The sequence below is a fragment of the Simochromis diagramma genome, unplaced genomic scaffold, assembly GCF_900408965.1.
Source record: "Simochromis diagramma unplaced genomic scaffold, fSimDia1.1 OVJJ01000026.1, whole genome shotgun sequence".
Classification (NCBI taxonomy): Eukaryota; Metazoa; Chordata; class Actinopteri; order Cichliformes; family Cichlidae; genus Simochromis; species Simochromis diagramma.
Window position 1 is genome coordinate 10,855,268 of NW_024386985.1, and position 13,209 is coordinate 10,868,476.

At 41.5% G+C, this 13,209-nt stretch overlaps 1 protein-coding gene across 2 annotated transcripts in view; it reads left to right on the top strand.

Moving 5' to 3' along the window:
* Nucleotides 1–12,750, top strand: part of fam20b (FAM20B glycosaminoglycan xylosylkinase) — a 36,128-nt gene extending 23,378 nt beyond the window's left edge. For both annotated transcript variants that reach the window (XM_040040288.1, XM_040040289.1), the window contains exons 6-9: nt 4,609–4,780; nt 8,477–8,668; nt 11,489–11,548; nt 11,634–12,750. In XM_040040288.1, the coding sequence (XP_039896222.1) occupies nt 4,609–4,780; nt 8,477–8,668; nt 11,489–11,548; nt 11,634–11,865 (656 nt within the window). In that variant the 3' untranslated portion in view covers nt 11,866–12,750. The remainder of the gene's footprint in view (nt 1–4,608; nt 4,781–8,476; nt 8,669–11,488; nt 11,549–11,633) is intronic.
* Nucleotides 12,751–13,209: the final 459 nt, after the last annotated feature.

Sequence of the window (13,209 nt, forward strand, 5' to 3'; positions counted from 1 at the left end):
TGGCAATGTGAAAATATGCGTCTGATAGGTCGATTGTAACAAACCAATCGCCTGTGTGAGTTGAGCGACTAAGCGTCTTGTGTGTGAGCATTCTGAATGTGTACTTTCTCAAATGCTTGTTTAACACACGCAGATCCAGAATAGGACGGAGCGACGTTCCGTCCTTTTTCGGGATGAGGAAATAGTGTAAGTAAAAGCCCTGCTGAGCTTCTTCACTTGGAACCGCTCTGATCGCCTGTTTGTGTAACAGGGAGGATATTTTGTCCTCCAGGACGTTTGCTGAATCGCCACTGGCCACTGAAGTTAACACTCCGCTGAATCTCGATCGTTTTACCGCAAACTGTAGTCTGTAACCATGGGAAACGGTTGACAAGACCGAGGGATGAACCGCGCATGCGTGCCACCGCTCCAGCCGCGCCGCGAGCGGGCCTCTGAAGATGCGGAAGCGTGACGTCACCCCTGTTTCCCGGAAGGAGTTGGGGCTCTCCCCCTCTGGAAGAGCGTGAGCTCCCCCCGCTGGGAACAAAGACAAATGGCAGTGATTTCCTTTTGTTTTTATTTTGAAACTGGGGGAACATTCTGCCCTTGGCAAACTGCCTGGCTGCAGAAATGCACGTTTTATTTCTTTTGTTACCCCCAAACCACAGTGAAGTGTCTGGTGACTCTGGGCAGTGCTTGGTGACACAGACAGAGTGCTTAGGAGTGCTTGGTGACGCTGCGCCATTTGTCCACAAGTCTGTCCTTCCTGAACTGGAGGAGGAGACTGAGGGGGTGCTCCTGGTGAACTGGAAACTTCCGGAGACCCTGAACCTTGGAGTGATTTGGTTACCCATTCTAACACCTTCCTTCTCTTTGGGGGAGAAGAGAGGGGTGACACAGAATGTTGCAGATGTGCTAGGCTGACCGCTTCTTTTTCCCCTCTCCGGGGTGTGACGGCTTGTTCTTTGCAGCAGCTGCTGCAAAGGAATGCTTGCCCCAAGGTCTTTGGTTCTCTACCATGGCCTGGTGGGCACCCTGCTGGCCTCCTGCTCCTCTCTGCATTCTGACCCCACTCTGTTTCCCTCTCACAGCTGTTGCTGCAAAGCCAGCTCTTGGCACCTGCTGGGGCTGAGAGTTAGGTTTTCTGGGTAAGCAGAGGTTGAATGCTTCTCCCTTCTGCTTTCTGCGAGTGCTTGTTTCTCTCATTCTCTCCAGGGCTGGGCCAAAGAGACCCTTGGTTGGGTCATAAGCTGCATCCATGACCTCAGCCTTCTGAGCATCACCTAGGCCTGACAGGTTTAGCCACAAGGCTCTCTCACCTGAGACTGCAAGGCCCATAACGCGGCCACACCCTTGGACTGCGAATGAGATCATTAACCACGCAGATTTCATCCCAGAGGGCTGGGTTCGGGGAACCCGAGTCAAGCTGACGGCCCATGTCCTCCAGAATTTCTGCCTGATATGCTGATAGCAGTGTGACTGCATTAAGCGAGCATACTGACTGGCAGCATATTTGTACATCCTTTGATAAATAGATGCCGTGAGGCGATCTATCTTGTTGGGCAAAGAAATGCTAGAAGAAGCTGAGATTGCCTTGCGGTTAGGGTGAAGGTGATACGCCACTGAAGGCTCCGCTGCTGGGGGTTCGGTCAGCCCCAGTTCACCCATCCCCTGGATCTCAAGCTTAGAGCAGCCCTTGGTCGGAAGCTTGTTTTTAAAAGGGCTTGACCAATAGCGAGTCATTTCTTTCATGCAGGCCGGGACTGCTGGCAGAAGCTGCTTCGGTGGTGGCAAGGCTGGTGGGAACCTTTTGTCGTCATACAGGTCGCGTTCTGCCCCTTCGGCATCCTGGGCGGCTGGCCATGGGATGCCTAGCTTGGCAGCAGCCCATTTGCAGACCTCGTACAAATTGCTGTCCACCGGGGGTGCGACTTCAGCCCCCCTCGGTGGCCTGGACTGCTGGGGAGGAAAGGTAGAGTCATCCTCCTGTTCCTCATCCATGTCCTCCAGGTCGAGGAGGTCGGAGTCGGCATTGCCCTCCACGTCCTCGCCACCCGGCTCGCCCACGTTTTGATCGTTAGCAACTTAATGCTAACCGAACCCTAGGTCGACCAACAAGCTAATGCTAGTGAGACGCTAATGTGGTTCGTGGCCTGCTAACAAGTTAATGCTAGCCGGACACTGAACGAACAGCTCGCCGTAAGGCGTTAGCCCGAGTCACACAACGTCGGCTACCTCGCTAACTGAAACCAGGAACCGCTGGGACAGCTCGCCTGACGCGGTTGCTGTTCCACAGTGCAACTCTAAGTACACTTCTTTCGAAGGACTTACTCAGCACGATCCAAACTGGAACCGGAAAAACTGCGTTCGGCGACGTACTCCTACACGGGACGCCTGAGAACTGTTAAGCAGCTAATCAAGTTAGCCTGGATGCGCTGAGGGAGCTCAAAGTAGTTTCTCATGGGAAGAAAGCGAGAATGAGTTAGGAGGAGCTGGTCGGCCGTGTTAGAATGAGGGGGCGGAGCCCTGAGCACGGCTCGACAGGTCTGTCATAGACAGACGTGGTGTCATTGGAGCTTCCGTAGTTGGTCACGCCGAGGCGATTCCCATAGTGAAACACCGAGCGAAGTTAGAAAAAGAACAACACATTTTGTTTATTTTTTTGGTACTGAAAAAAGCACAGCTATATTATGAAATCATATACATTTATTGAATTGTCTGTTTATAAAATGGGTAAGAACAGGTTAAGAGATTTTACAGAACATGCCTGTAATTTTCTTTCTACATTCATTCAGTATACTGTCATCACAAAGAAAGACATCAGTACACCTCCTTGGTGGCAACATGATGTTTCTTCTGTTAGTTTTTTTCATTATGCAGAGCCATCCAGTGGGTTGAGGTAGTAAGCCTTTTCTGGCTTGCAGGCTTCCTATGTTTACATTCATGATATATTCAATTTTCATTTTTATTTATATAGTGCCAAGTCACAACAACTGTTGCCTGTATTTTGTAAGGTAAAGACCCACCAATAATACAAAGAAAACAGAGGTTCGACAGTAGGGGAAAAAACCCTCCTTTTTAACAGGAAGAAACCTCCGGCAGGACCAGGATCAGAAAGAGATAACAAGATGTGATTTTTTTTTTTTTTTTTACTTTAATTCAAGCAGTTAACAAAGTACTGCATTAACTGCTCAGGTCCCCATTTTCAGAGGCTTAAAAGTAATTGGACCGTTGACTGAAAAAACGTTTCATGGCCATGTGAGATTTACTACAAATGTGACTGATAAAAGGTCTGGAGTTGATTCTAGTAGTTGTTGTTGAATTGGCATTTGGTATCTTTCTTTCTGGGATTGTCTGCAGCCCAACGAAATTTCTGCTATCATGAAGATATCAAAAAATGTTAACTGATTGCTGATTTGGCCATTCCTATGTTCTTAAAAAGAATGAATGTACTAGCCAGCTAGCAACTACTGAAAGGCTCGAAAACCACAGAAGACAATTGAAGCGGATAAGGACATGATTTCCTTGGTTAAGAAAAATCTCCTTTGATACTCAATAAAAAGAAGGACAGATCAGATTAAACTTGGCCAGAAAACATCTGAAAAGATCTATCTGCTTGTTTGTGGATCTCTCTGCCTTCAGGTAAATCTTCAAATAATTGAAAGTATCGTCAAACATAGCAATGTTACAGAAAGCGCACGCATGTTTGCATGTATGGATCCAGACAACAAATCTTTATTCATGAGGATTGTGATAGAAGCAGTAAGATGACATTTGAAGTATACAGGTTTATACTCTCTGCTCAGATCCAGATAAATGCTACAAAACTAAACAGAGCAACCCAACAGTTTATGACAAAGAAACAGGATCATGTGCAATGGTCAGATTAGTCACTTGATACCACCCCAATAGTGCATGCTTTTCAGTTGATGAAGATGAATCCAGAGAGACCAACAACCAGCAGCATCTGAAGGAAGCTGCAATAAAAACTTCACTGAGCATCTCAAGGCATGAGAAACAGCATTTGTTGATGTCCATGGGTTTTAGACTTAAGATAGACACTGACTGCAATGGATTTTTTCTCCAAATAATAAAAACAATCTTTATATAAAAATAATGTTTGTCTGTCCAGTTAATTTTAAAAAATCTAAAGCAATACTTCTGTTATAACCGCTGAATTCAAGGTGAGACTGCACTTCAGCGCATCTTTTTCCAGTAAAAACAAAGTGTTTGGTCTCATCGTTGTATTTGGAACTTCAGGGTCATGATCTGTATGAGATCTTAGCAGCGAAACCCTGTTTCACTTGTTCATGGTTTATTTTAGTGCCTGAAGGTGCTGGCGCTGCAGTTTCAGGGATGTTTTGATGGTTTGGCCCTAAGCAAAACTGCTTTGTCAAATGTCACTGAGGTCTTTGTATCTGAAAGCACAGGATAAGGTTGTTTGATTAATCTGTGTGTGTGCGTGCTCACACTTCATAAGAACTAACCCAATTAACCTAAGCATTTTGTCCCCCACCCACCCTCCTTCCACCATTGTGCTAGTTTTTACCTCTTTGTTTGCATCTCTTGTGTCACTGATGCCAAGCTGATTTGTTTTTATCGGTTCAATTTTTTTCCCTGTGTCCCCAGGCAATAATACATGTTTCTATGGGAAGTGTTACTACTGTCGGGAGAGCGAGCCAGCATGTGCAGAGGGGGAAATCATGGAGGGGTCATTAACACTTTGGCTCCCAGATGTCTGGCCACTGCAGAAACACAGACACCCTTGGGGACGCACATACAGAGAGGGGAAACTGGCAAGGTGGGTGTCAAGCGTGAGTCCCAAAAAGCAGCGGTTTTTACAGTTAGGGGAAATCCTCTGACTTGAATTCATTCTTGTGTTTTGATGTTGTTGTTGCTGCCAACATATTAAATAGTAAAATGTTTAGTTGCTGCTTGTTTGTGAGTCTATCTGCCTTAAATTATGTCTTCAGTTACTAAAAAGCATGTGTTGCATGAAATCAGGTGACAGATTTGGCCATTGAGGAGTATCAAATTTCTTTGATTTGAGAAACTCTGCTTTTCCAGTATGTTTGCTTCATTATTTGTTTGTCCTGGGACGTGTTATTTAACTAGTTTTGGAACAATTAGCTGACTCTGGGCAGAGAGTATAGCTTTGCACACTTCCAAATTTATCCTGCTATTGCTCTCAGCAGTCACATCATCAATTAACACTAGGGGTCACGCATGCCCATACCATTACATGCCTCCACCATGTTCGACAGATGATGTGATAGTTTTGTATCATGAGCTGTTCTTTTCCTTCTCCATACTTTTATCTTCCAATTTTTCTGGTACAAGTTAAACTTGGTTTCATCTATCCAAAGATTGTTTTTAAAATGTTTTATGTTTTTTTTTTTTTTTTTTTTTTTTTTTCCAGAGCTGTGCTGGCAAAATGTAGAGTTGTTTACACTTTCTCGTAAACCCTCGGTGTTTCCATTCATGAAAGCATCTCTTGATTGAAGATTTTAACAATGATACGCCTGCCTCCTCGAGAGTGTTCTTGACTGGGGGGTTTTCTTAACAAAAGGAAAAAATTCTGCAGTTCTACATTTTAGTTGTTTTCTGTGTTTTCTAAGGCTTTTTGGTGCTGGTGAGCAGTGCTTTCATTAATCACTTGTTTATGATCATTGTTTGTAAACTTGCACATTTTTGCTCTAGAATAGACAGAAATTTATTTTACCTTTTCAACCTAATGATGGCCTCCTTCACATTTTGCTTATCTCTTTTTGGACCTTCACCCAGCAAAATGATACCAAAAACAAGCTCAACTCCAGAGCTTTGGTGTACTTAATCTGGTGTGAAAAAATGAGTGAACAAGCTTCAACTGGCAATGAAATGACTTGGTATTTTTGAACCTCTGTATGGAGAACTGTAGGGGAAAATTAGACTAGTTGATAAGTAAGTATTATTATTGCTCATAAATGTTTATTAACTCTAAATACAGCACACAGGATTTCTACAGTCAGAGAAGATTACATCAGCAAGCTAATTATGATGCTAAACACAACTGATCAGTGTCATCCTGCCGTTAGATCACCATACAGCTGGATCAGAAGAGTAGCTATGTGATCTGTTCTTCACACTTAGCAGCCTTATACTCATGTGCAAAAGTCTTGAGCTTTTGCGCGCGCGCACACACACACACACACACACACACACACACACACACACACACAATTTGTACAGTTCTAATGACCTTGAAAATCTGTTTCTTTAAGCAGTCTTCATGAATAGTTCTCCAGGCTTCTTGAAGGACATTGAAAGCTATTCTTTGGACCTTTGATGCTATTTGTTCTGTTCTCTTTCAAGATGATTATTTTTGCATAGCTATTGCCAGATAGACACATTCCAGAGAGTATTGCGCGGTGGATTAAAATATGTCTGCTCGGAAATCCATCAAGTTTTACATATGAGACATTGACCAAAAATGTCATTCGTCACTCTGCCAGACTTGTTGCCACTTATTTTCTGTCCAGGTCTTGTGTGATTTTTGTATGCCTTATCCTCTTCTCTTTGTCGTCCCTTCCATGAGAATGGCTGCTTGGGGCTTCAATGAACAGTAGACGTATCAACTGAAATTTCAGATGCATCTCTGAGCGTTTTAAGTGCTCAGGTAGAGTAGAAAAGTGCTATATAAGAGCCAGTCCACTTACCATTTTCCATCTCTAAGGTCCTGCATCAGGTTTTTCCTGGACTTCTTTAGTCCTCCACATGTCCAGTTTTCTGAAATTTTTTGCAATGCTTTACACACCTTGCAGAGAGATGCCAAGTTTTGGGGTATTAGCTTTTTGGGAGTCACCTTGGTGGTGAATAAATACTGTTTCATGCTGTCAAACTGTGCTTTCTTTCACATTTATTGTCAAAGAAGGACATGACAGGCTGCTAGCAACAAAGTGCCTAAAAATAGCAAAGAACCAGTTTGATATTCTAAGTTGTCTTCTGTGCAGCGTGGACACAACAGTCGTTCAGTTTGTAGTTTTTAGCCTTTTCAAATTCAAGTAAAAAGAAATGAGGGTTCACTCAAGAATTTTACACTGCACTGTGTCTGTGTTTTGTTACTAAATTCAAGTTAGACCCATTATTCCTCCTGTTTCAGTTTATCTCAGTTTATTCTATTGCTGTAATATTGACAATGCGATGTCAAATGGGAAGAATGGTCCTCAAACTTCTTCTGGCATGCCATCCATTGGATCCCAACCACATTTTATCATTATCCCCCCAAAATAAAAAATGCTAGTTGAGTTCTAGTGATGTAAAGTTCAGAATGATTACATTTGAAAACTGTTTAGTTGCACTTTCAAAAGAAAAATCATATTCATTTGACTTAGTTTGTCAGTTTGTTGTCAGTTTTTCCACCCAGTGGTCACTCATGTCCCACCTGCAGCAGCTTTATTCCACACCAGTGGGGTTTTCCAGATTGAAGTGGGGAACAGTTTTCAGTTTTTCAGTTTAACTTGCAGTTGTATGAAATTTGCAACAAATTCTGATGGAAACATTAACCTGAAAATTAAATCAGTGCTACAGACTTGCTAGAAATTTCTCCACTTCAACTACTGTATCTTACCATGAAACAAAATAGATTGCACTGCCCTTTTTTGTCAATTATTAACAATAAAAGAGGATCCAACTTGGATGTGGAACTTTTGGCATGTGGAACTTTTAGTGAAATAAAGTTCCACATGCCAGTAACAACACATGACTGTCGTATATTGAAGGAAATTATAAAGCTTGGTTTCACTCTCCTTTTTTCCCACCATGGTCATCCGTGCCCCCATGAGTCGTTTTTGCTCCACTCATGGGGGCATCCCCACATTTTGAGAGTCATTGACCAAAGGGAACCAAAACAAGGGAGTTGGCTTTCATTATGATAGGTCACTTGTAACCATTGTCCTTAATGTAAATATGTAAGAAAAGTTGTGTATGTTTCTGTTCCGTGTCCTGTGTACTTTGTTTGTATATGTGTCTTTTTGGCTGCTATTACAACCAAATTTCCCCTTGTGGGACAATTAAAGGATTATTCTATTCTATTCTATTCTCACTGGTCTCAAAATATTGTGTGAAGGCCACTGAAAATAAGGGATTGTGTTGCCATCAATACCAGAAGTTTGATTGCATTTCAGCAAATTAACTCTACACTTTGACACGTGCATTTTCTTAAGTGTAAGTGTTGTTAAATGTTTCACTTTACCAGAGAACGTCTGGCGCTGCGATGCTGTATTAGTGAGCAAATTAACAGCAGTAAGAGAAGCAACCTGGTCTTATTTTTAGGATCTTTTCATTTTTTAATAATTCTGGCTACATTTTTACCTGCTTTCTAAAACCCTGAAATGACCTGAAGTGGTTTTTCTTTTCTTTTCCTGTGTGAGGGGCGTGGTTATGCACGCTCCCTGCTTGACAATATGGTGATGTGCGAAAATCTTACTTCAGACGATTTGAACGTGTGTTTATTTTTCAGGTGGGAGTATGACGAGAGCTACTGTGAGGCAGTGAAGAAGATGCCCCCATATGATGCAGGGCCAAGGCTGCTAGACGTTATTGACACGGCGATTTTTGATTACCTTATTGGAAATGCTGATCGTCATCACTACGAAAGTTTCCAGGATGATGGAGGTGCCAGCATGCTTATCCTTCTTGACAATGCCAAGAGGTGAGCTGTGGGTTTCGTGGTTTTTTTGTTTTTTGTTTTTGATAGTTAGGTGGGGGGAGGGGGGTGCTCTTCATGAAAACGGGAATCCAAAATGGGACTTTCCCTCCTCAGATGAATGTTTACTTTTTCTTACTGGCTAGAATTACTTAACCATTTCCAAACTTAAGTGGGAATACTGTCCATCCAGTAAAGAAAAACTGCAAGTTTAACCAGAAATCTTGTGCAAAATTGCAGCTAATTCTGTCAGAAACAATAACTTTTGAAATAAATCAGTGTCACGGACTTACTGGAAAATTCTGCACTCTGTTCATAACAATAGTCTGAATATTTTTCAGACTAATAATTATATTTTCATTTTCAGGTTGTTGGTTTTTTTTTGTTGTTTTTTTTTTTGACATTTTCCGGTGCTCGTCTTTTATTTTATTTTATTTCTTTTTTTATTACAAGAATTCACTTATCACTATTGAAGCTACTTTATAACTGACTCATGAAGAACACCCACTTCCATGAAGTGAGGACTTTGAGATGTTAACCCGTCTTTGAAGTTATTTTTGTTTTTGCTGATCAAAACCCAGCAGTGGAAAATTTCTAAGCAGCATTTTTCAGTATTGGCAGGATGAGGTTAAGTGTGGTAAGAAACAAACCTTTTACTGGGAATAATGTATACCAATAGAAGTGCTGAGTAATTTCTTGTCTTTCCTTTTTTTAATGAAGAGTATAATCTATATTTTCTATGCAGTGAAAATACCCTGCAGCTGGTACTCTTTGCAGGCCAATAATGGCCCAATTCTTTCAGATTAAGCTGGAAGCAATGGATTCTTGCTCTCTGTCATATAGCTGACTAGCATTGGTAAGGCATTTTTCATTTTAGTTCTTACCAACATGATCAAAACAAACTACACCTTCTTTCGACAACACATGGCATATTACGGCGTGCCATTTTTTTCATTTATTCATTCATTCATTTATTTATCTATATATTTATTTAATTATTTCACAAAAGCTAAGCTAAAGTCCAGAAACCGTGTTTAAAAAAACTCTGTGCACCCCATCATTCATTAGCTGGTAGAACCACTTCTAACGGCAAGTAGTTTTCTGTATGACTTTATCAGCCTCTCACCTCATCGTGCAGGAATTTGAGCCCACTCGCTTACCACATTGACTGAGTTTATTGAGGTTTAAATGCATTCATTTATGGCCCAACTGGCCTTTCAGTTAGAGGTCTGGATTTTTTGGTTACTGCAACACTCTGATTCTTTGAATTTTCGGCCATTGTGTTGTAGAGTTGCTGCTGTTCTGCTCGTTGTGTTGCATGACCCAGTTTAGGCCAAGCGTTAGCTGTTGGACGGATGGCTTCACCTTTGACTCTACAATACTTTGAGTCAAGCATGAACTCCTTTGTATACCAGTTACTGCTAGTTCCCCATTTCCTGTCATTACCCCTCCAACACTGTGCTGTCAGTTGCTATGAGGTGTTTGTTCTCATATGCTATGCTTGATTTTCAACAAACGTGGTTTTGTGCATTATGGGTAAATATCTCATTAAGTTACATTTACATGTAACACAGTAATTGAGGCCTGTAGATTATGAGATGTAACGCTTGTGTTGTTTGCAGTTTGCTGCGACGCCCACCCCTGTTTCTGAAACACATATTTTGTTAAGTATTTTGTCCTGGTTCCCTGTGATCTTTTTTTTTTTCTTTCCAATGATCGGCCGCAACCAGTTGCAGCAGATGGTAGCTTCTCCCTGAGCCTGGTTCTGCTGGAGGTTTCTTCCTGTTAAAGTGGAGTTTTTCCTTTTTGAGGTTTTTCTCTTATACTGTAGCATCTTTACCTCGCAGTGTAAAACCCCTCACGACAAATGCTGTGGCAAACTGGAGATATATAAATAAACTTGAAATGAAAAATTACATTTCCCACTTATGAATCTTTCTCAATGCAGAATGATGGGTTTCAAATTGTTTGCAGATGGCTTTAAACCTTTGCCAGATTGTCAGGAAGCAACAATTTCTCCTAAAATCATTCTTGATGTCTTTCCTCCTTGGCATCACACACTTAAATGCTCCAGACCTGAAAACGAAAAAACTTGTTTTTTTTGTAGGTGTTCACAGTCGCTGATGATCAGCTAATTAAGTGCATTTGACTAGCAGTCTACTTGCCCTCATAATTTCTCTTAATTCAATAAGACACACACTGCTTCTGCATTCTGCCCTAGTTTTTGTTGCATAAATGATGACGCAGTGTAATATGTCAAGTGTTGTTGTTCATCTGAGTTTGTTATTTAATTTTAGAACTTTTTAAAGACCAGATGATTTTGTTTATTATGTCCTGGTACATAAAACCTTGGAACTGAAAAAACTGTGTACATTTATTTTCACATTACTGTGTTACTGTATGTATTACAATCAAATTTAATTAGAAAAGGGCTTAAGAGCCTGACACTCTCAGTCTTAAAAGTCGTGTGAATAGGAATGAATGCATTGAGCCACATTGCCAGGAGAGTTTTCACAATGGGATACACAGTTAGATCTTGTAATACATGATTTAACTGTATGTAAAGATATAAAATATACAGCTCCTGTTTGTTGAAGGTCATGCTAGTTTTGGACATGGCTGGACTCAGATCCAGACTCTAGTTTGGAAAGCTTTACGGGTTTTAGATTGTCCGAGAATCTAATAACTCCTCAGGAGCTCTTCAGAAACAGGGAAACTGCTATTCTAGCAAATTCAGTCGAGGTGTGTGTGTGCGTGTGTGCTTCAAGTGATTTATGTTGGGGTTTTTTTAATCTTTCGTAATTTTTCTTTTATGTCCTCGTGCAGCTTCGGGAACCCAGCTCTGGACGAGCGAAGCATTCTTGCACCACTCTACCAGTGCTGCATGTAAGTCGGCGAATTGCCAAATACAATTTCCTGTTTACCAGGTTATGTTTTTTTTCTACTGTAGTGTCTCTCCCTTTCTCGGTAGGGTTCGTGTGTCCACGTGGAATAGATTAAACCTGCTGCGAAGTGGAGCTCTGAGCTCAGCCATGCGACAGGCTCTGGCATTTGATCCCATTCACCCAGTCCTAGCTGAACCACACCTTGCAGCCCTGGATAGGCGTCTATCTGGAGTTATAGCAACCATAAAGCAGTGCATGGAGGCACAGGGCCCTGATAACACCCTAATAGAGGACCGAATGAACCTACCACATCCTTAAAAGGAAGGAAAGGAGAAAGGGAGGGGAAAAAAGCCAAGACTTTCCAGCCTGGACCTGGAGGGAGACGAGTGACCAAACAGATCAGCTCTGGTGTTTAAAGAAGGGACAGCAAAGTGACAGGGTGGAATAAATGTTTCTCCCCCCGTTTCCCTTCTTTGTAATGCTGAACACTTGCACTTGAGTGATTCTCTAAAAGGTGCAAAATCATGGGATTCAAAGAGTTGAAACTGCGTCACCGTTAACCATTTAAACTTTCTCTCAGGACTGTTGTGCACTACAGGATGTGATCTGCTGTAAGGACCGCTTCTTCTATTACTACTGGTTTAGATGACACTCATGCCTCGTGCCAAATCCTCTCTCCTGGTCACGCTTCTCCTTGACAGTCGGCTAAGGAGAAAGGATGGAGATGAACATATTCGAGAAAGGAGGAGGGAATGTTAAATTGAGCCTGTTGTGAGTTGTTGTTGGTTCAAGCAGTTTGGAGTTTACAGTCCAGGAAACTGAAAATGTTTTTCTGTAGAAATGACAGGAAATTTAAAAAAAATATTTTTTTGAGCTGATTTGTTTTTCTCCTTTTCCTCGAATTGAAAAATAACTCGAAGAAATAGAGAACTGACTCAATTCTGTGTACATAACTAAAGTAACTAGTGATGTAGAATTATGAGACAAAATATAAATTTGTGGATTATAAATTAAATGATGTTAAAGCTGTGTGTTTGTGTCCGGGGGTACGCGTGTGTGTAGATGAATAACTGCCACATTGTGTCACAAATAAGAAAGCTACTGACATGCCCGACTCGAAGGATCATGATGCAGAGGTCAGGTGTGTGTGTGTGTGTGTGTTCGTTCATCTTTAACAATAAACTATTGTCTATTTAATTCCGATTTCTCTCAGGCAAACTTTCTTCTCTGTGTTCAGTACTTGAAAGTTCAAATCCTGTGGTCAGATGTGTGGAAGGGACTTTCACTTTAGTCTTACTAGTTTGGATATTTTTTTTTTAGTCAGATTTGACCTGAAATATGTCACAGGTCATATCTGGAACACACCAACATTCAGTTTATTATAACTAGTTTTGTTTTTCGTGTTGCCTCGTCTCACTTTCTGTAAACGATTGTTTTGAATTGTTCAAATTTGAATCACCTCTCATGTCCTAAATGTAGTTCAAATTTAAGGCAGCAGTTCCATATTAGTCAAAAAAAAAAAAACAGTTTGTGTCACGCTGTCTGATTTTTGTGCCATAGCTTTGATTAAAGGCTGGTTTCACTTATGGTGACCTTAGATTTTAACAGATATTGGGTTTTATAGAGCAAGTGCAGTTTGCACACATCGAGGGGAGAGAGGGG